Here is a 23,738-nt window from a genome sequence, read left to right as displayed (position 1 = left end):
CTTAAAATGAGAACTCACTTTTTTTTACACGTACAACAACGTAACGAAATAGAATAGAACATAAGGTTGGCTCCTTGAGCTCATTCTGGACGAGAGCGCTCAGCTAAGGCCGTGATGAGGACAAAATTTTGCCCCGAATCGCCAGCGAGAAACCGAAAGGTAGAGAAGGTACTAACTAAACGCCCGGCTCAATGCGTCTGCATTAGCATTTAGCCTTCCTTTTTTGTAGCGAACGTCAAAGTTGTGCTGTTGGAGTATCATGCTCAGTAACCGGCCACTTTTAGGCGACATGTTATTTAACCAGGTTAGAGGACAGTGGTCCGTTTCAACTACAAACCTCGAACCGGAGTCATAACAAGCTAGCTTTCGAACGGCCCACACGAGGCAAGCGCATTTTTTTGTCAGAGGTACTGTATGCCTTTTCCCTGCCGCTGAGTTTTCGATTTAAATACAAAACTGGCCTTTCGTTACCAGCACTGTCTTCCTGGCACAATACAGCTCCCATGCCGCGATCACTCGCGTCGCATTGAATAACAAATCTCTTAGAGAAATCGGGTGCCATGAGAACAGGCTTTTCGCTTAGGGCCTGTTTTAGCTGGCAAAATGCATTTTCCTTTTCTGAGTCCCATACTACTTTAACCAGCTCGGATTTTCGAAGCGCGTCAGTTAGAGGGCTGGTAATGCTAGAGTAATTTTGCACGTAATGCTGATAGTATCCAGCCAGGCCCAAGAATGCCCTTATATCTAATTTTGTGGTTGGTCGTGGATAGTTCACGACAGCGGCTACCTTAATTTCTGAAGGTCTACGCCGGCCACGCCCCACAACGTGTCCCAGGTAAGACACCTCACCACACCCTAGGTGACATTTAGTAGGTTTTACGGTAAGGCCAGCCTTTCTCAACCTGTTCAGCACGACGCGTAAATGCTCGACATGTTCTTCCCAGTTGTTGGAGAAGATGGCGACATCGTCAAGATACGGCAGAGCGAACTCGGAGAGGCCTTTAAGAACGCGGTTCATTAAGCCTGAAAAACAAAAGGGTGCATTTTTCAATCCAAAGCTCAGCTTAAGTGGACGATACGTTCCAAATGAAAAAACAAATGTGGCATAGCGGCTAGCACGCTGTGTAAGGGGGACTCGCCAATACCCTCGCACGAGGTCTAACGTGGAAATATAGCTGGACTGTGACACAGTTTTCACCCTCCCCTCTAGGTTTGGTATCACGTAAGTTTGGTCTCGAGTTATTGCGTTAAGACGCCGGTAGTCGATGCATGGCCTCGGATCTTTTCCTGGCACCTGAACCAATATTAGAGGGGATGTATAGTCACTCTTGCCCGGTACTATGACTCCCAACTCCAGCATTTTATCGATCTCCTCTTTCATGATCTGCTTTTGCACGGGGGAACAACGATACGGCTTGCTACGGATTGGCTCCTCACAAGTTATCTCGATATCGTGCTCGATCACTGTCGTGTTTCTGGGACGGTCCGAAAACACGTCTTGAAACTCTGAAACAATCCTTCTCAGGTCCTCCTTCTGGACTTCATTTAACCTAGGCTCTAGGTTCAACTCCTCCAAGATTACCTCCGATCCCCTTTCGATTACATCACTAGAACTCAAAATTTCTTCTCCCTCTTCCTCTGAAGCATTCAACAGCAGATTCAAGACCGCTTGACGTTGAACGTATGGTTTCATCAAGTTACTGTGGTAAATTTTGTTCGGCCACCTTCCTAATTTCACTTCATAATTGGTATCAGAAAGCTTCGATATTACTTTGGCGGGCCCTTCCCAATGAACCTCAAGCTTGTTCTTTTTGGACGGCTGCAGCAGCATTACTTGACTACCAACTTCAAATGTGCGCTTCTTCACCGATTTGTCGTAGTACTCCTTCGACAACACTTGTGCAGCCTTCATGTGGCTTTCCATAAGATCTTTCGTTTTTCCAAGCCTCTGAAGGAGGTCTAAAATATACGCAACTACATTAGGGTCCTCATCGAATCTCTCCCAGGACTCGCGTAGCATTCGCAATGGTGTTCTCAAACTCCTGCCATACACAAGCTCTGCAGGGCTAAAACCAGTGCTCTCATGAGGAGCTGATCTCAAAGCGAACATAGCGGGAGGAATACACGCTTCCCAGGCGCATTTGTGCTCGTAGCGGAGAGCTCTCAGTATCCGTTTCAGAACGGAATGCATATGCTCTATCGGATTAGATTGCGGGTGATGGATCGAGCTGTGCACTACTTTTATTCCACATTTATCCATAAAGGTAGAGGTAAGGCAGCTGGTGAAGACACTACCATTGTCGTATTGGATTTCAGAAGGAAATCCGACACGTGCAAATATAGATAGCAGTGCATCCACGACATGAGGAGAATTGAGCTCCTTAAGGGGTATCGCTTCCGGAAATTTTGTGGCTACACAGAGAGCCGTCAGGATGTACCGACAACCTTGCCTTGACTCTGGCAATGGCCCGACTATATCAATTACTAGGCGCCGAAAAGGTTCTGTGATAATTGGCACAAGCTTCATGGGTGGCTTCCACTTGTACGTGGATTTCCCCGTTCTCTGACAAGTGTCGCATGAGCGCACAAAGTCTTCGATATCCTTCCAGCATTTCGGCCAATAAAACTCAAGGGAAACTCTAGCCTTGGTTTTTTTTATGCCGAGATGCCCTGCTCATGCGTTTTCATGCGCCAGTTCCAATAGTTGGCGACGATACTTTTGTGGCACCAAGAGCTGCTCATACTTGCGACCTTGCGCATTTGTGTAGCTCCGATACAAAAGCCCTGCTTTCTCAAAAAAAAAAAGAAACATTCTTTTTCTTTTTTCCCAAGTTTACGCTTTCCATTAGCGCTTTAATCAAGAGGTCCTCACGCTGCTCTCGAATGAGCGTTTCTCGATCAATCCTCGATAGCTCACTCCAACTTTCCGCTATAGGCGAGAGCGTTGCAGCCCTCTCGCTCTGATTCCATGGTGCCATGTCGTCTCCCCTTTCTACGGAAACCGCGCCGGTCGCTTCGGCGACGGGCCGCTCGCGTGACTGCTCACATGACTCGCGCGGAAAATTTCCTCTCTGAGGTTCCGTCGACCCGCCGACAAAGTCACTTGAGAGTTTACCGCATTGAACAAGATCAAGCTCCTGCGAAAGCTTCCACGCTTGCGATCGCGTGAGGGCCATGTACGCTAAGTTGGGGAAGAACGATTTACCCTGCTCTTTGAGAAGCTGCTCTGAGTTGTTGAAGAAAAGATAAAGAAAACGATTGGGAAGCGCGGCAGACACAGCCGCTTCGGTGCGAAGCTTACCGAACGGGCCTTCAATGACAACCGTGGCGATTGGTAAGCAAGCACTCTGCTCCTCGGCGACTTGCCTGATCCACGCGCATTCTCCTGTAAAGTCATCCCGAGACACCAATAAAGGATGGACAACATCCATGGTTGCCGCTGAGTCACGAAGTGCTCGACACGTTTGCCCATTCACACTAATTTCTTGAATATACGGCTCAAACAACTACATGTTCTTTTCCGATTCTCGGATTGTTGCAAAAGCAAACTTTTGCTTACAGTTTATCGCGATGATTCCTTCCTTTTTGCAGTTGTAGCAGATTAGTGGCTTCCGTGATTCAAACGCCCGTGTGGTATCCGTGCGTTGTTTAGGAACCTCACTCGATTTCTCCGCTTCTGTTTGCCCTTCCCCTACACTGTCCTTCGTAAGAGATGGGTCCTTCTTGAAATTACGGTGCGGAGCGGGTTTCCGTTGATCAGGTTTCTTTGAAAAGCCCTCTTTTCTTTCATCCTTTTCAACGCGCACTGCCCTGCTGTGCAACTTTCGGCGAGTATAATACTCCTCAGCTAACTCTGCTGCCTTGTTTAGCTGTACTTCACCAAGTTTATCCTGCAGCCAAAGTTTGACATCCTCCTCGATGCAGCGGTGGAATTGCTCCAATGCAACGCATTCCACCACTTTATCGCTGTCGTCATAAACACCTTCGCCCTTGAGCCATTCAATTAAATCGGCTTTAAGAGGAAACGCGAAGTCAACTTGTGACTCATTCCCCTTTTTAGCATACCGGAACCTTTGCCTGAAAGCCTCGGGTGACAACTTATAACGTCTCAAGAGCACTTTCTTAACCTCGTCATAGCTCTCAAACGCTTCCTTCGACAAGCAAGTTATCGCGTCGGACACTTCGCCGGGAAGAAAAGCTAACAGGTTCCGCGCCCAAAGAGACCGCTCCAAAGCGTTTCGCTCACAGACGTGTTCAAACTTGACGAGATACTTCGCCATGTCCTCGCCTACTAGGAACGGTGGCAGTTGGTCCCGAATTCTAAAACCGCTGACCTGAATCGTCGGAGAAGCTACGCTAGGCGCCTGCGAACACTGTAGGATTGCCAATTCTATTCAATTCAACTCGAGGCGCTCCTGTCTCTCGGCCTCCTCGCGGCGTTCTCGCCTTTCAGCTTCTTCACGTTCGCAAACTTCTCGCCTTTCAGCTTCTTCACGTTCGCGAACTTCTCGCCTTTCAGCTTCTTCACGTTCGCGAGCTTCTACTTCTCGCCTTTCAGCCTCCTCACGGCGTGCTTTGATATCCACCCAGGCCTCATCGACTTCCTCAGCCGACACTCCCTCATCCTTCATGATCTCAAGGACCACTTGCTTTCGATTTGCACGGCCCAAAGTAATCCCGAGTTCCTCACAAATTTCGATGAGTTCCTTCACTTTAAGGTTCTCCATCGTTCACACTAGCCTCTTGCTGTTTGCCCCTGTTAACAATTTACTTGCCGTACCCACTATAAGTCAACTAGCAAGACGCTCAAGCAATTTTTCACACTTCCGTGTTTACCCCCTCCGCATTAACTTTGGTTTCAAAGCGCTTCGACTTGGCTTGAAACGATCAAAGTTCACTTCAATGCTTCACACAGCCCTTCTCTAAACTACTACAACCTGAGCTAGAGTAGTCTGGTGAACTGAGGGGAAAACATCAGGCACTCACCGCATCGATGTCGCTGACGCCGGCCGATCCCGCAGCTGCCAACCACTGTTGCGAAGCGCGCCTCCGAGGACGTTACGAAGGGCGCCTCGAAATCCCACCGCTGCAACCACTGTTTCGAAAGACGGCTACGCCAACACGGTCCCGAAGGCGCCACTGCTTCGAACTCCGCAGGGAAGGTCACCAACCGTTTGGTAGCGTAGGTTTCTCAGCTCGCGACTGCTTCTGCGCAGAGCTGATAGACGAGCGGACGAGACGACGGTGAGTTAAACAAGGTTTATGTACAGCATATATACAGAGGCGTTACAAATTCGGCACTGGGGCCGACAGAGACTCGAAGAGCTGAGCTCTCCTCTCTAACACATAGGTCTTCTCTCAAATAGGACTGCTCGCGACACGCCGCAGGGCTTCTTTTATATGCACTGGGTCCAACCCAAATGTCCATCCAGAAGCGCCGCTGGTCGTGAGGTCAGACTCCTCCAATGGGGGTTGCCGCTGGGCCACGTCATTCTTTCTCATCGAATCTGGAGAGGCTGCACTGCAGGTGGCTGCACCCAAGGACGAGTGACGTCGCTAGGCATTGCGTCAGCCGCCAGACAGGAAGACGCCGGTTGTTTACTCGACGGGCTCGCGGGCTGAGGTGACTCACTGCACGTGCACGCCAGAAAGGCGCCGTCGAGTGTTGACGCCGTTGAGTTGTTCGTGTCAGGCGGGCTTGCGGACTGGCCTTGACAGAGATTGCCTTTTTCAGAGGCACGGACGTTTGCTGCGGACTCGCAGGCATAACATGGTGCCACTTTGGAATCGTATCTGTCCATACCACCTGTCAAAGAGTCTTCCTGGTTGTTTTACTCGTTACTAGCTATCCTGCACCCCGAAGGGCTCGCTTGCCCCCCAAAAAAAGCTACTGCGCGTCCTGCAAGTCGCCAATCCACCTCATGACCTAGCCGCCCATTGAAGTGAATTCTTTTCGTTGAAAACCACCCCACCTATGCACCTCTCTGTTTATTTCCACCACCTCAAAGCCTTTCTCTCGACTCATCCGCCATATCTCTTGGTTTGCGTTGACAACCGCTCTTTGCAGGTTGCTATCACACACCGGTACCTCAGGTATCGGGCATATCGCTACCTTTAGCTGAGGAGAAGTGGCGCGCATGTCATCGACGCCTTTCGCCAGTGTGGCTGCTAGTGCTGCTGCATCTTCATTTAGGACATCGTTTAAACCGCCTGAAATTATCACGAGGTTTCGTCTATCAGCTGTAGTTTTGAGTTTTGTGCTCGCTTGCCTCGTGACTGCTTCCAGCTTGCGTCCTGGGAACGCCCCTACTGCAACCCTCTTGTCACCTCTTACCCTCTCTTTGATGGCTTCTGTGCATCGATTTAAATTCGAGTCCCCGGCGATTATCACATGCTGTGACTTTTCAGCTTGAGCGTGTTGCACCTGGGGGTTACTTGCACCTGTGACGCCGGCTGCTTTGTCCCCTCCCAGCCCCACCACTACTTCACTGAAGCCGTTGTTGTGTTTCGTGATCACTTTAACAGCAGTCATTTGGCTGTTGCTAATGCCTGCACTCTTCCTCACCCACCTGGGTGGCCTAGTGGTCTTCGTGCTGGGCTGCTTATCTGCAAGCCCTGGTATCGATTCCCTGTTATGGTGTCCGCACTTTTAATTTAGGCGAAAATTCTTGTGGCTGGTGTGCTTAAATTTAGATGCACAATAAAGAACTCGAGGTTGTAGAAATATTTGGAGTTGTCCACTATGGCATCTCTTATCGTAGTCTTTGTACATACCACAAAAATTATTCACTATCATTACTATAAGTTATCACCCAATAAATACATCCTCTGGACATTGCCATACGGGCATTGAAGTAGATGCTTCTTAAAACTTTTTTACCATTTTCCACCTTAAATTACAGCCTAATTCATTATGAACTCGAACTTGTGATTCTCATGTGACCATGTCTGGACTGCTACTCCAGATTTTCGGAATCGAAACGTATGCGATTTACTAGTAATATTCTTTTTTCAATGTTTGTGTATAATGCAATCAAAATTGAACAAGTAAAAAATTTTACTACATTGTTTAAATTTAAATTGTTAAGATGAAGAAATTTTGCTTGTACAACAAATCAATGATTTGGACGAGAAGTCCAATGAAGAGCGAAAAGGGTAAGATAGAAGCTTGTGGTTAAAAATTCGTAAACACAGTGTGGGTGTTGCAGCCTTGAAAACGACAAGTCCACTTGCCGTAACTTCGGCTACAGGACACACATCATGTTTACGAATGTCTCATGGTCCAGACTAAACACTTAATAATACATCCTTTTGTTTTTACATATCTGTCCATACTAAGGAAAATAGTTATGCAGATAAAATGCGGCAACGTTCAGTAGTGGTAGTTTGTTTTGATACTGCATGATGTAACTAATGGTTCGTAAATGACTTTGTGTCCCCTGCTTATCATAGTGCTCTCATTGAAACGGTACAGAGACGTTAGTGGAAAATGTGTTAACTGTGGCAGTAATATATAAACAGTTGCTGCAGTTGTGCATAAATGCATGATGTTTTTTTGTTCCACATTACATCACATAAACATAATTCACTCATATTTTTTACTATGCTTGATGTGTTGCGATAGAAAGTGGTGATTTCTGTGCAGTGTTTTGTGAATACTTCTCCACAAACGGAATTTCAGTAAGCAGTTTAATGGGCTAGTTTTGATTTGTGCACATTCAGACACTTTAGACGTTTGCAATATACATAGGAATGGAATCGGAACTAAATTGTATTCTAGTTTTTGGCACACTGTGTTATGTGTTTACCATAGAATTTATCCGTAGCCAGATGGGAATCATTGTAGCACTTGCTGTGATAGTGCCCTATTGCCATAATAGTAGCCTTAGTGAGATGAGGGGAACATCAATATATTTTGCATGCACAGCTGCCCATGTGTATTGCCTGCCGCTGTAGTGCAGTTCCATGTAGTGTGTGACACATAATTTGCATTGCTTTGTGGGCTCTCAATGGCTTTTCAGGCTTCCTGTCTTGTGTCTCCTTGGAACGGTCTTCTTCACTGGCATCTGTACGAAGCCGACTTCATTCCTGCCAGCAGTGCACTTATGTGACCGTGGACAAATCAACTATGAGCAGACACCTTCCGAAACACATGGGCGAGCCCCCCTTCCAGTGCCACTTTTGTCCAGCAGCATTCATGTACAAGTCCAAGCTTGGGGCTCACTTGTGCACCCACACAGGAGATCGGCCCTTCCCCTGCACCCTCTGCAGTGCATCTTTTTCTATAAAAATGCGCCTCAATGAGCACATGCGCATTCACACAGGAGAGAGGCCATTTTCCTGTGCCCACTGCAATGCTTCCTTTTCGATGAAAGGCCACCTCACTGAGCACATTCGCACTCACACAGGTGAGCGTCCATTTTCCTGTGTCCACTGCAATGCTTCATTTGTACATAACAGCTCCCTCAAAAGACACATCCGCACACACACAGGAGAGCGCCCATTTTTCTGTGTCCACTGCAATGCTTCTTTTTCCTGGAGAAGTTCTCTCATGAGGCACATCCGCAAGCACACTGGAGAGCGTCCATTTTCCTGTATCCACTGCAATGCTTCTTTTGTACATAAAGATTCCCTCAATAGGCACATCCGCAAGCACACTAGAGAGCGACCATTTTCTTGTGTATCTGTTGCAGTGAATCTTTTGTAAAGAAAGACAGCCTCGCTCTACACATGTAAAAACACACAGAAGAGCGTCCATTTTCTTGCGTCCACTGCGATGCATCCTTTGTGTGGAAAATCCAGCTTGTAAAACACATCCGCATGCACACTCGATAGCTGCCCTATTCCTGTCTCTTCTCTGACGCATACTTTTTGGAAGAGATCTTCTTGAGACACATCTGCCTGCTCAGAAGAGTGGGTCCATTTTCCTGTGTTTACTGCAATGCATTATATTCAGTGAAATGCGGACTCATTAGAGACAGGCATTCTTAGGCAGGAAAGGGTCCCTTGGGTGTCCACAGCAATGTATTCTCTTTTCAATAAAAGGCCACCTCATTGGGCACATGCACATGAACAAAGAAGAGTGGCTCTTTTCTTATAGACTCCGTGCTCTGAGACTGGTGCGCCGCCAGGCAGCCATCAGAGAAGACAAACGTTGAGAGCCCGAGCAGACAAAACACTCCCCCAACGTTCGCTAGCACGAAGTTTATCTGAATCGTGAACTGCTGCATAGTCGATTGTATCAACAGGTACATGTCGTGTCCTCTGGGAAGGAAGTTTCATAGTTTCTCGACTTGTCCCTGCTTTATTGGGCAGCAAAATAAGTGGATCACGGCTGTGGAACACATAAAAAGTGTCTAGTTCCCATTCCCTCTGCCGTCTCGCGTTCCGCCAATGCGTGCTTTAATTGGTCTGAGACACCTTCTGCAGGTGCGATGATCTTGCGTGACGTTCCTGCTGTCATAGAGCTGGTGAGAAAAGAAATACTTTCAAAAAATTTTACTTCAGATCAAGGCTGATGTGACGTTTTAATAGACCTTAATAATTACTACCTCGCCGTATATCGTTTGCAGTTTTGAGGAATGCAATGCGAGGTCAATTAGTGCTTTCCTGAGTTGATGGGTCAATCAGTGAAAGGGCAAACTGAGTTACATAGCATTTTACTGTAAGCACAAGTAGCCACCCAGCAGCATATGCGCACTCGGTAGGATCAAGCTAGGATGTCAGTTAATTGGTTGGTCCTTATTAAACTGGTGGAAGGAACCATGGGGAATCGGCCATGAAATGGGCAGTGCCTTGTTATATAAATGATCTTGTTCATAAATCTAAAGATATTTAGCAATCGATCATTTTCTAAATAACTAATTAGCTTAATTCATGAAAAAAATCGTAATGTCATTGAAGAATAAGTTTCACTTACACAACCCTACAATTCAAGTCGTTTCATCTGGCGTAGGAAATCACATATGGCATCGCAAACACTCCTGTGTCTAAAACCAAGTGCTGTAGCTCCAAAGTAAATATCCGCCGGGAGTGATGAATCCCATCCTTCAAATTTAGTTCAATCAAAAGCCTTTTTCCTTGATTCTTCAACAGGTGAAGCGAAAGATGTAATGGAGCATGCGCCGTCCTCTCTGGAATAAATCTTCTCGTGTTCTCTTTCTCGCCCGCGCCTCAAGTTTAGCATGAGCTGCGCGAGCGGTGAGGTAAAACTATGATCATGATGAGCGACAACGATGCCGCAACGATTTCAAGCAAAGCCCTTCACGAGACTCAGCAGCTGAAAATTGCCGTACATGATGCCACAACAAACGAGCATGCCAATTTTCACGGCGAGTGGCCGTGGAGCCTTCGATATTTCTAAACGCTCCGAGTATTTCGCAAGTACGCGGGTAGTGGGCAAGCACCAATGATAATTTAAGTTCGAAAGAATGACAGCTTGCCGTGATAGCTATGCAGCAAGCGTCATGCAGTACGCACACCTGACGCACGCGTTTAGCCGTCATTCCTGGCGACGGGAGCGAGGCGCTCACTAAAGCGGAAAACGTGGCCGATTTCGTGCAGGTTTTTCTATTTATTTATGGTGGCATCGCGGAAGATTGTCGCCCTGCGATATTTTTAAGTTCTGCTCGAAGCACGCACTAACACGCCGGCTACGGGCGCTTGCGCCATCATAGCTATCAAAGCAATCAGGCGTTTCAGTCTGCTAAGACTCCCAATGTTGCGCACCCGCAACACCACAAGTTGTGCTGCGCACGCCTTTGAAGGTGCCCCGCACAAAGTGTATACCATTGCTACTCACCCTTTTCAATAGACGACCACCTGATCGAGCATACGCATACTCGCCACAGGTCGGGGAACTAACTTTTGAGCCGACTCACAAAAACTCAGATTGAGCCGTGAGTCTGAGTGAGTACGCCTGAGTAATATTTTGGTGAGTTTGACTCCAAGTGAGTCCGGCTGAAAAAAAATTTGTGAAGGTGAATCGAAGTGAGTTCAAGTCAGGAAAATTTTGTGACTTGGAGCGTGAGTGAGTCCAAAAAGCAAGATATATTTCTTCAGTGAGACTGAGCGAGTTCCACTGTTCTTTGTCGACCTATGGTCATACAGTATAACCTCGTTACAGCAGATCCGCTTACAACAGACATTGGGTTAATACATACTGATTGGTCGCATTATGTTGACCTCTCTAATTGTTTTATTGGTTGAACTTCGTTTACCAGGGATTCTGGTACAACGGACATTTGAATATATTTGACTAAAATGTCACTGAGACCTGCAAGGCAGTCAGGACTTCTTTACAGCAGACTTTCCTGCCATGTACATCCTAAATTTTGTAACTTTTCGTGTAGCATTGTGTGGCATATTTTCGGGACGGTGGTAGCACCGCTGATATTGGCGTACCAATTTAAGGACAAAGCCCACCGATATCCGTCCAGTCTGACAATGATTAATTACGCCAAGCTTCGTCGCCGGAAATTGGGGTGCATCGTGCTTGTTTTTGCAAGTTGGCGCGCTGACGCGGAAAACTGCTGGCCGTTGCCCCCGCTGTTCCGGGCAGTCGGTGCGTGGCGAGCACGGCTTGGGTCTGCTACCGATGCGCAAGATTTATGATTCTAGTGATTTGCGCCTTGTGACGAAACACATTACGGCTTCTTCGCTTTTGACATATCCACTAGCGCGACAGCCTTGCCTGCCAAGTTCAGGGCGTAGTTAGGCCTGGCCATGACTTTGAGCAGAAAGCGCGGCTGCGATGTACATGACTGCGGTGCTCGATGTTTCAAAGTACCACATGCTCGATTGCGAGTACAAAGATCTGTCCCGTGGTGGTCTTCATAGCAGGGTCTGAAGCGCTGATAAGCAGAATCTTCTCGCCAACGAGTCAACGCTATCACAATCGGATTGAGACGCGCACGTCCGATGTTCGCGACGAGTACGGCGCGCGATCGTAACCTTAAGTCTGAACTTCCCCTTGCAGCTGCCTTAACAACCCGTGAATACAGAACGAGCGCAAAAATGTCACTAAGTTGTGGGCTTTTAGGCAGCCGCGCGATTCACGAGAAGCAGACGACGTTATCCCAGGGACGTCTTCAGAACGAGCATCGCACTAGTGAGGCATACTCCATGAAGCAAAACAGGAGAAGCAGTCATTAGGAATCCTCCAAATGAATTTCACACGTCTGCTTTTTGAACACGGAATACAAAATGCTTTTACGACGAGCCCAAAACGGTGGTGGGCAGTTGTGCCATCGCGAAGCTATTAATTTTTGAATAACGCCGTTTTTTTTTTTGCGAGTTCCACGATGATTTTTAACACTTCGGCAAGCGCAAAAAAGCTTTTTACAGCAATTCTATGTAATTTTCAGTGAACGTATTTTGAAATCGAATAGTGAAAAGGCTGCAGACACTGAACAAGGATTTCCGAGAAGTCAACTTTTTTATGCACCACTGAGAAAATTCGACATGACTCGTGATTCTCTCCTGTTATAACAGACCCATTCAGCATTTCTATAAAAGTCTATTTTAACAGTACTTGGATTTTACATACTCCTTTTACAAGGCACCAAAATTCTCTTCACTATGGGCGTCTGTTATAATGAGGTTATACTGTATCTACTCATTTTTAATACTCTCAGCCTTATCTGGATTCTCTTTTATGCTCACTTCTACTTACTCGCATTCCAAAGCAGCATCATTCATATGCCATTTCAATATATATTGATTAAAGGCACGAATTACATAAGGCAAGGCTTTGACCCCCTTTCACCGCCAACTCATCCAAGGCACTTCTTGATGAATATATTTTGTGTTGTTTTCTTAAAAAAATGACCTTACTCCTTTATGAGCCCTCATAACTAGTGGCTGAATTTTTAGGCACTGGAGACTGGGTTTTCGGGCACCAAAAATAGGCTAGGCGGGCAAGACACTTTAGTCCTCCGAAATTGTAAACATCAGCACAATAAATTTTGATAAAATTTGTTTTGGAAGAACCACATGTGGGAGCTGTGTGTACAAGAGGAGTGCTAACAGAAATGTTTTACTTTATTATGTACAAAAGCGCTTGTGGTTTAGCACAGCCATGCAATTTCTTTTTCTCGCATTGTTAGCAGATAAGAGCCTCACATTTTACAGTCCAGCATGGTGAGATAAGTATGCACCATTGAATAAACATGTTCCTGGGTCTCTTTCTTTTTGGCATGGCTGAGAATAGCAATACAGGAACAAATAGCCTGAGCGCTAAAAGGCCAGAAGGGTCTTTTTGCCTCGTAATAACTTGGTCTAACCACACAGGGTCAATTTCTCTTCTCTCTGTGAAAACAATAAAGGGCCCTTCCGCATGTTTGAAAATTTCGGGCAGGCTAGAGGACGCATGCACTGGGCGCTCACGATCTCATCTGCCAAGAATTGCTATGCTATACGCCTCGGGAAGCTGTGAAATTTCACACTGAACGCCACCTGACCTTCAATTCGCGGGCATGCACCCCAACATGCTGGAAGTGACGTATAAAACAAAGAATGGTCTTGCGCACGTCAAGGTAGTATGTGACACGGCGAGAATTATTCGAGGCGACATGTGTAATTAGTGCAATCTGTTGCCTGAATAGAAGTATGAAGGTTGCCAGTAATATTAAAACATGCAAAGAAAATCTATGCATATTACATTTTTTAACCTTGTATCGAGCGAGATGTGAGACCAAGCTTCCTTTATTTTGTTTGGGTTGCTGTTCTCATCGTTCTCCCACCGTGCCAGTGCCAGCGTTCACAGCACTTTGTGCCGTTTTGGTGCATTGTCCCTTAGAGCAGTTCTAGCGGTGCGACGCTGCGTATCGTATGGATACATGATACATGCAGTATAGGTCCTTTATGTCAATTGAAAAACCGAAAACATTAGACTGATTTGACTGTCTGTAAAATTTTATCAGTGCCTGCAAGTTTTTGTGCCTTATGGTTTTTGTCACACGGTTACTGTCTCCTTTATATATTTTCAGCTCTGCGCAATAAACTGACTTGGAAGTAAGCGCTCGTGTCCTTCTTGTCCTTCTTGTCTAAGATAACCATCTTCTAGTTAATTCTACCCGCTTAAAGTCTATTTTGCCCTACCTGTCCCTAAACCCCAGTGCTTTGAAAAACTCTGCGCCATCATTCTGAACTATAGGGTGAAGCCCTTCACAGAACATTATCAAGTGTTCGGCAATTTCTTCTTCCTCTCCACACGCACCGCATACTGTGTCTACCCCTTGGTACTTGGCACGATATGTCTTGGTTCGCAATACTCCCGTCCTGGCCTCAAAGAGTAGAAAACTACCCCGAGTATTATCATAGATCCTTTCTTTGGCAATTTCCTGCTTAAAAGTTCGATAGATCTCTAGTGCGGACTTCTTAATCATGCCGATTCTCCGCATGTCAGTCTCCGTTTCCTTCACTTTCTTTTTAATCGTTAGTTCTTTTTGGTTTGGCCACCTGCTGTTTTCTAAGTATTTACCAGTCAATTTCTTATTTAGCTTCCTCCATTTTGTATATACATTCTTTATGTACAAGTAGCTGAAAACCTTCCTAGCCCAACGCTCCTCCCCCATTTCTCTCAATCGCTTCTCAAATTTTATCTTGCTGCTAGCTTCCCTGCCCTGAAATGATGTCCATCCCATATCACCTTGCACTCCCTGATTTGGTATTCCCATGAGCTCCTAAAGCAAGCCTACCTATTCAACATTGCTTAATTTCTAATCTTGCTTGAACTTCTGATCTCATGCACAAGACCGCATTGCCGAACGTCAGCCCAGGAGCCATGACCCCTTTCCATATTCCTCTCACAACATCATACCTATTGTAATTCCACAGTGCCCTATTTTTCATCACTGCTGCATTCCTGGTACCTTCAGTCGTCACGTATATTTCGTGTTCCCTCAGGTACTCGGTCCCATTGCTTATCCATACGCCCAGATATTTGTATTTATCTGTTATCTCTAGTAACCTCCTGTATTCTAAGCTCACTACCTTTGTTGTCATTGAAAATCATGACTGCTGATTTTTCCTTACTGAATCTAAAATCTAACCTATCTCCCTCATTAACGCAGATGTCGATCAATCTCTGCAAATCTTCCTTGTTGTTGGCCATTAGCACTATATCATCTGCGTACATTAATGCTGGTAGTGCCTGATCAATAAGTTTTCCTTGTTTGACTAAAGAGAGGTTGAAGCCCAGTCCACTTCCCTCTAATTTGGCCTCTAATCCTTGTAGGTACATCATGAATAATAAGGGTGACAGGGGGCACCCCTGCCTAAGCCCCCGTTTTACCTCTGCAGGCTGGATACCTGTTTTTCCCACTTTATAACTATCTTGTTACCTTTATAGATACCCTTTAAAAGATTAATGACTCCGTCTTCCACACCCAGTGTGTCTAGTATTCCCCACAAGTCCTCTTGAACCACGCTATCATACGCTCCCTTGATATCGAAAAATGCTAGCCACAGGGGCCTGAGTTCCTTTTCTGCTATTTTGATGCACTGCATCAGTGAGAACAGATTGTCTTCCAACCTCCTGTGTTTCTGAAACCCATTCTGCAGTTCCCCCAGCACCGCCTCATCCTCTATCCATGCCTGAAGTCTTTCCTTTATAATCTGCATCGCCAGCCTGTAGACCACTGATGTCACTGTTATAGGACGGTAGTTGTTTATTTCAGCTTTGTCCCCCTTTCCTTTATAGATCATGCTCATCCTGCTAAGTTTCCATCCATCGGGAACTTCACTATCGATTATTTCTTTGCTCACTGCCTCTCTCAAAGCCTGCTTCGACTTCGGACCTAATGTATTTATCAGCGTAATTGGAATGCCATCTGGGCCTGTTGATGTATTATTTGCAATCCTCTTCTCAGCCCTTTCCCTTTCTCCCTTTCTTCTCCCTTTCTTCAAATCTCCCTTTCTTCAAAGCTCCCTTTCTTCAAATCTTTTCATTGATCAGAAGGGATGCATCCCTTCTACAACTTAGAAAGGTTTCCCCATTTTCTTTCAACATCATCTGTTGGTTTACCCCGCCGCTTAGCATGTCTGTGTTTCCTAGAGGCTTCCTGAGGTTTTGCTATGGCTCTCTTAACTTCCTCATCCCACCAACTTTTGGGTTTGTGTCTTCTTTTCCGGGGTGACTTGTCACGCGTCTGAGCAAGCTCTAGCTCAAAGAGTCTAATTAGATTCGTGTATGTCCACACTGTCTTATTATCCCCCGCGATTACTTTCTCAATTTGTTTAGTGGCTATTTCAATTTGCCTTTCCGGATAAAAATTTTGCTGTAGTTGCCCATCTTGTCTCTTTCCCACTTTCACTGCTCTTCGAAAACTTAGCTTGATACGTTTGTGATGACTACCCAGACTTCTGGAGCCACCTTTATCTATGTGCATTCCCCTGAGCTTATCATACATCCTATGTGACATCAGTACATAATCTATCGTCGACTGCAGCCTTCCTACCTCCCATGTTATTTGCCCTTCACACTTCTCTGTACTGTTGCAAATGATCAAATCAAGCCTTTCACATATATCCATGATCCTTTTGCCTGTCGGGTCGGTATACCCATCTATATCTTCTATGTGCGCATTTATATCTCCTAGTATAATTATCTCGCACTCTCCTCCTAAATCCTGAATGTCATTTGATATACACTCTACCATTGCCTGGTTTTCCTCTCTGGCCTTTGCTCCCGTCCACAAGTACACGAAACCAAGGAGTGTCATTTGACCTGCCACTTTCCTTTTTATCCATAAATGTTCCGTGCACTCCTGCTTGACCCTTTGCCAGTCTGTACTTTTATGAATGAATGCCCCAATACCACCCCCTTTCTGCTGCCTTCTGTTCTATTACAATATTCCCACGCGTAGTCCGGATTGTTCGGAGGCTGTTCCATGTCCCTGAGGTGTGTTTCTACAAAACCGTATACCATCGCCCTCTTCCCTTAGCTGTTCTTCTATCTCTTCCCACTTCAGCCTGTTCCTACCACCCTGCATGTTAAGATATCCTTTGTCTGAATTGGCTCGGCGCTCGTGGCTACGTCTATTTCTGCCCCGGACTCTACCTATCTTAGATACTGGTGCCACTTTGGAATCGTATCTGTCCATATGACCTGTCAAAGAGTCTCCCTGGTTATTTTCCTCGTTACTAGCTATCCTGTACCCCGAAGGGTCCGCTTGCCCCCCAAAAAAGCTACTGCGCGTCCTGCAAGTCGCCAACCCACCTCATGACCTAGCCGCCCATCGAAGTGAATTCTGTCTCGTTGAAAACCACCCCATCTATGCACCTCTCAGTTTATATCCACCTCCTCAAAGCCTTTCTTTCGACTCATCCGCCATATCTCTTGGTTTGCGCTGACAACCGCTCTTTGCAGGTTGCCATTACGCACCGGTACCTCCGGTATCGTGCATATAACTACCTGTACATGAGGAAAAGTGGCGTGCATGTTATCGACGCCTTTCGCCAGTGTGGTTGCTAGTCCTGCTGTATCTTCACTTAAGACATCGTTTAAACCACCTGAAATCATCACGAGGTTTGGTCTATCAGCTGTAGTTTTGAGTTTTGTGCTCGCTTGCCTCGTGACTGCTTCCAACTTGCGTCCTGGGAACGCCCCTACTGCAACCCTCTTGTCACCTCCTACCCTCTCTTTGATGGCTTCGCTGCATCGATTTAAATTCGAGTCCCTGGCGATTATCACATGCTATGACTTATCAGCTGGAGCGTCCTGCACCTGGGGGCTAGTTGCACCTGTGACGCCGGCTGCTTTGTCCCCTCCCAGCACCACCACTATCTCGCTGAATCTGGGCCTTGCGACAATTGAACCGGCTAAACCTGTTTTTTTCAAACTTGCTTGCTCTTCCTTCTCCACTGTTCTGGTTGCCGGTTCCCTACTGTTCTCTCTGTAGGCCGCTTCTTTGTTCAGGTTCGCTAGTGCTTCCTCAGCGGAATTCAGTCTTTCTCCCATTGCCCTCGTTTTTTCTTGCTCTGTCACCAACGCAGTCTCGAGCTCGGCGATTCTCATCAGCAGTTTACTCTGGGCAACCATCACTTTCTCCATTTTTTCCTCGACCTCACATTGCCTACACTTCCCGTCAGCTTCTTCTACATCAGCTTCTACGCTTGGGTCCACTTTCAAACCCACTCCACATCCTGAACACTTTACAGTCTTTTTAACCACGTCTTTCTGACACCAATTGTCCCTATACTCGATAATTACTAAACTCGAGCCCTGCACCACGAAAAAAAAAGTCTAAGCTCTACTACAAAAATTTGCGTGTTTAATGTACGCGCACCTCCCCCACGGGGTGGCAAAAGAAAAAAATAAAAACTCAAACACACACACGCGCACTAACTAATAAATACCTGGTGACTGGCCCCCGAAAAAGCCGTACCATAAAATAAGTGCTACGAAGATTTCAACCACTGCCTTATAATTATGAAGACAAGCTCAAAACATGCAAAAACACTTATCTGCGCAGTCGATCTTCATCGCTCAAAAAACATGTCCATCCATCGTGACAGCCCGAACAGAAATTGTGTATACGACAGCGCGCCACCTAGCGGAAACATCGCAAAGCGGTGTCACTACCTCCCATAGCAGCCGCTTGGTGGTGATCACACTTCTGGTATTCTAGCCACTGTTACTAGAGGTGTGCGCCGAGGCGATTTCGACCGGCGGCGGCGGGCGGGTCGTTCAGAGTTGGCGGCGGCGGCGTTGTCGGCGGTTATTTCATCGGCGGTGGCGCTCGGCCAATTTTCATCGGCGGCGGCGGCACCGGCGGCGCGGAAACCGAAACTAAAAATTCACAAGGTTCTTCTACCACAGGTTACTGAATTAGTTGAAATTCAGGGATTTTGATCCAAATAGCACTAATGACACTACACAGATGTGTAGACATCAAGATTAATGCAAAGCGTTTTGTAAAATAGTTTTTATTTCGCTTTCATTATAAAATACGCATATTTCAATATATGTCCATGCTCTACCACGAATGTGCAGCACTTTGCTTGTTTTTCTTCTTATTTAAGGTGCAGCAGTTTGTTTCTGTTGTTGGCTATGTCATACTTCATGAAACCTTCTTTCATTGAACATTGAGGAAGCACGGACGCACGTCACTCAGTTCGCTTTTTCCGAATCGGATCTCACTTTTACATTGTACGCGTCACGAAAAAAGAAGCACGTTTGCTACGAGTTTTTTTATTGCGATTGCAGGAAACTGCTTTTTTGAATATCTGTCATGCCTTGAATGTTACTTTCCTTCAAACGAGTCGATATATTTACTTTTCACAATATGAGAATGTTTTATGTAGCAGTATAAAATGCGGAAGAAAACAAATCTGCGCATTTAGTCAACTAGTCCTCACCGCAGTGTTCAATGAATGAAGTGTAGAGATGGGCGTGGGCGAGGCGGGTGGTGCAAAAGGGGCACTTGACCCCTTCAAGCCGCACCAGCACTTGCTACCCACTCTAACGACACCAACACGACCCCCTCCCTCAGCCATGATCCAAGTTGAAAGAAGGGTTTGCTTATCCCCAAGACAAAAACCTGTCGATGGCCATATGTGCAGATGAGAGCAAATGCAATATTTGCTCAGATACACAGTCCACACTGGTCACGACCTAGAGGCCCGTTGACCACGCAGAGAACGTTGACTCCCCGACCCCTTTGTGCTCGGTCAGGGGAGGTGAACACCCCTTGCAAGTGGGCCCCATTAAAATTTCTCTTGAAAACGTCACAAATAAGAAGGCTTGATAAGTATGTATAAAACATTCAACTATTTAATGCTTTTTGTAGCATATATACGTGCTCAATACCTATCAGGTGTGTGAGACAATTGAAATCGCAACTGCCACTCTCGACTGGATCCGAAAAAGACTCAATAGAAGAATGCAATTACGAGTGCTGGGAACCTACGTTCGTTTGTCAATTTTATTTCTAGGCATGATTTTAATTCTTATATAAACAAAAATAAAACCTGCAAAATATTAAAACAAAATGTCTGCTATTGCAAGATGTTGTGTCCCCCTTTGTGATTTTTCTAGACTTACGCGTCTGCAAGCCACATCTGGTGTCACAAACTTGCAAGTGCCCCCCCCCCCCCTCCTCCCCACGACATCTCCCAATACCCCCTTCCCCAATAAAAAGGCACCAATGTAGTCCTCCTAGGCCTCCGTGATTGCCTATTGGCGCACGGCGGGCCATTTCGGTTGCTAGGACCAACAGTACCGATTTCGACATGCTTTATTGAAGGTGCTGAAGGATCAAGAAAAGGCCGATTGTTGTAAATTTCTTCTGAGTTCAATGATAGCTTCTTTGTGTATACCGTAGATTATCGAACCTCACTTTGTGTATATTGCTCCAATGAAAAAAAACAAATGGTTTCACCCTGGGTCACTGCAGAGTCAGAAGGCATCACATGGGCAGGCATCATTTAAGCCTCTATATAACATTGCTAAGGTTCAGCACACTTGTATAAAAAATTCTCGTTAATTGAACATTGAGTATTGCTTGCTTGGGTTAGTATGTGTGAAACATAAATTTGAAATTTAAAAATTCTCATTGTGGGTTTCTGCAGCAAAGACACATTGATTAAAACTGATGATTCCGGAGCTACGGCAGTGGTAACAATCGTTATTATTTTTCCCTTACAGTAATGGTATTGCATTACCTTTTTTATCTATATATGTAACGTGGAGCCGTGAAACGTTTTTTTGTTTTTTATTAGAGTAACAAGTAACGTATTTAGTTACTTTTTACTGTAACGGATACAACCCTGAATATATAGACTTAAAGGAGTGATGTCGGCCCACACCGTCAGTTGTGGTTGCGGTCTATAGGCTGGCTGTAAACATTACTTAGATATATTCCTTTCATACAGTACGTGATAGTGAAGGTTTGCTCGACCATTGATGATCTCGACCTTTGAGGAATCAATACACAACAGCTTCTTAATAATATGCATATCATCCAACCGAAGCGTGCACTTCGTTTCGCTAAAATTTACCGTCAACGTGAGTGCTGTCGTCACGCCGTATGTTTTAGGTAGAAACTTAGCCTACTCAAAATACCCAAAGACGTTGATCCACCTAGCAACGCGTGGCTACCCGCTGACTGTTCTGTATGAAAATAGCGTCCACAGTGGAACCTGTCGCATCTGCTGAAATTTTATCGCTACATTATAATACTGCCACTTCGCTTGTATTTTTATGCAACTGCCTAGCGCAAAGGCACCGCCATTGTGGTTCAGTAGCTAAGGTACTCAGCTGCTGACCCGCAGGTCGCGCGATCGAATCCCGCCTGTAGCGGCAGCATTTTCGATAGAGGCGAAAATGCTGTAGGCCCATGTGTTCAGATTTCGGTGCATGTTAAAGAACCCCAGGTTGTCATAATTTCTGGAGTCCTCCACTTCGGCATCTCTCATAATCATATGGTGGTTTCGAAACGTTAAACACCACATATTAATCAATTGCCTTGCGCAAAGCACGCTTGGCTGTCTGCAAAAATTCTAGATTATTTTAGAATCTTCTGATAAGCTTGAGACACCTACAATACGGATGATGTTCGATGCCACGGACATATATGGCGACGTACCTTCACGCAGATCATATTGCCGACGACCAATCTTGAATTGCTGCTATCTGCGTAAAGCATGAATTTCTAGTACATTGTACTTTTCTAGGCACACGTTCACGAAATAAAAAGTCTCGTCTTGAGCAACCCAAGTACCATATTCTTTGCCGTCGCAACCACGTGGCAATATGGTGAGATGAGAAAGGTGAAATGATTGATACAAAACAGTGAGATGGGGCGTAAGTACACGGCCAAGTTTTATTTAAGATGCGTATACCACAAGCTATTTTCTTCTATAGAACCAATATAATGTGGATTTGTTAAATTACTGTGAAGTTGAATGTCAAGAAAGGAAGAACACGAATTTGGAAAGAGACAGTGGAGACGAAAAGTGATAGGTATCGACGTAAAGTTTGATCGGTCATTCCACGCCAAACGTCCAAGTCTTTTGGTGACTACCTCAGGTGTATTCGAAAATGTCTGGCTGATTTACTCTATGAAAGCAGTCTATTGCGAAATTGTTTTGCCGAGAAAAATGTTTTTGGTCACCAAAATACCGGCTATAGGCTGGGCCCTATATCGAGTCCTAAGATGAAAGCACATTTACTGAGCGAGTCTATATAGGCTCCATTTATTTTGCCGACCTATGGTTCCGAATATTTAAAATCTCCTACTATGGCGTGCCTTGTTGTCGTTGTTGTCGTTCCTGCTTGTAAAGCCAAGGGGGGGGGGGGGGTAAACAACAAGAGGGAAGGCAGGGAGGTGTTAACCAGGCACATGCCCGGTTTACTACCCTACGCTGGGGGAATAGGAAGGGGGCATAAAGATGAGAGAGAGGAAAGAGAAAGAGAGAGAGAGAAAAAAATAGAGGAGGATTGTCAGTCAATCGGCTGGCGCGTATGTAGCGGTGGCACTACACAAAAGTTAAAGTTGGTCACGTGAGCCTGTAGTCCTCAAAAAGCACAAGACAGCTTTGACTGTTTTTTGAGCCGACGAAAGGCGATGACGGTGTTCCAGTAGCATCTGCATAGAGAGTGGCCGATCGTCCAATTGTCGCAATGCGTCCGAAAGCTTCTGTCTTTCAGGGGCAAATCGATGGCAATGGCATATCAGATGGTCGATGTCTTCTTTGGTGCAGCAGACGTCGCATTCCGCATTGTCGGTCAATCCGATGAGGTTTCTATATGCTTTTGTGAAGGCAACCCCCAACCAAAGGCGACAAAGAAGTGAAGCTTCACATCGACGAAGTCCGGATGGAGGTCGAAGTTCCAGTCGAGGGTTTATTTGGTATAGTCTCGTATGTCTTATGCTTGGGGTGTTCCACTCCTGCAGACTCAGACTACGTGCCAGGTGACGAAGTTGCTGTGCAGCGTCAGTCTTTGACAAAGGAATCGGAAGGGTGTGTTCTTCTTGGTGCGATGTGCGAGCCGCGTTGTCTGCGGAATCATTGCCACTGATCCCACAATTGCCAGGAAGCCACTGAAACTTGACCTCGTGGCCTGTTTCTGTGACGTGGTGAACGAGCCTGACAACTTCGTAAGTTAATTGTTCATGACAACCTCGTCGAAGGACTGACTGCATGCTCTGTAGGGCTGGTTTTCAGTCGGAAAACACAGCCCATTTACTCGGTCTTTGGGATTTGATGTACTCTATGGTGCCACGCAAAGCCGCAAGTTCTGCCGCTGTGGACGTAGTGACGTGTGACAGCTTGATTCGCAGAGTGATTCCTCTTGCTGGAATCACCACTGCACCACCAAAACCAGAGGCTGTGGTTGAACCATCGGTGTATATGTGCACGTGGTTGTTGTACATTTCGTGCAGATGGCTCAAGCTCAATTGTTTTAGGGCTGATGAAGGCAAATTTGATTTTTTCTGTATTCCTTGAATTGAAACACGTACTTGTGGAAGTGTCAGGCACCACGGAGGATACACCAGTTTCTCTGCAGGCGTAAAACCTGACGTAAACGACGCACAAGGAGCACAGACAATTGTACTAAATTTCGTGCGGGGCCTCTCAGTAGCAAGGGTTGCCAAGTGGTGGGAAGGATTTTTTGCATGTTGTCTGAGTCTGAGGTATGTACGCATCGTTTCAATGGTGATGTGCGTCATTATCGAGTAGTCCTGTGCAATAGCAATTGTTTCAGCTGTCAATGCGCAGCGGGGTAAACC

At 45.9% G+C, this 23,738-nt stretch overlaps 1 protein-coding gene across 3 annotated transcripts in view; it reads left to right on the top strand.

The window, feature by feature from the left end:
- Nucleotides 1–23,738, top strand: part of LOC119167543 (uncharacterized) — a 105,190-nt gene that overhangs the window by 67,334 nt on the left and 14,118 nt on the right. The window contains exon 4 of one of the 3 annotated variants that reach the window (XM_037419043.2): nucleotides 8,022–14,017. The exons of the other annotated variants lie outside the window; for them this stretch is intronic. Coding sequence (XP_037274940.1) covers nucleotides 8,022–8,707 — 686 coding nt within the window. The 3' untranslated portion in view covers nucleotides 8,708–14,017. Of the gene's footprint in view, nucleotides 1–8,021; nucleotides 14,018–23,738 lie in introns of those variants that run through there. 3 annotated transcript variants of the gene reach the window in all.

Source organism: Rhipicephalus microplus, chromosome 3 (genome assembly GCF_043290135.1).
Source record: "Rhipicephalus microplus isolate Deutch F79 chromosome 3, USDA_Rmic, whole genome shotgun sequence".
NCBI lineage: Eukaryota > Metazoa > Arthropoda > Arachnida > Ixodida > Ixodidae > Rhipicephalus > Rhipicephalus microplus.
This window is presented reverse-complemented; position numbering and strand designations above follow the sequence as displayed.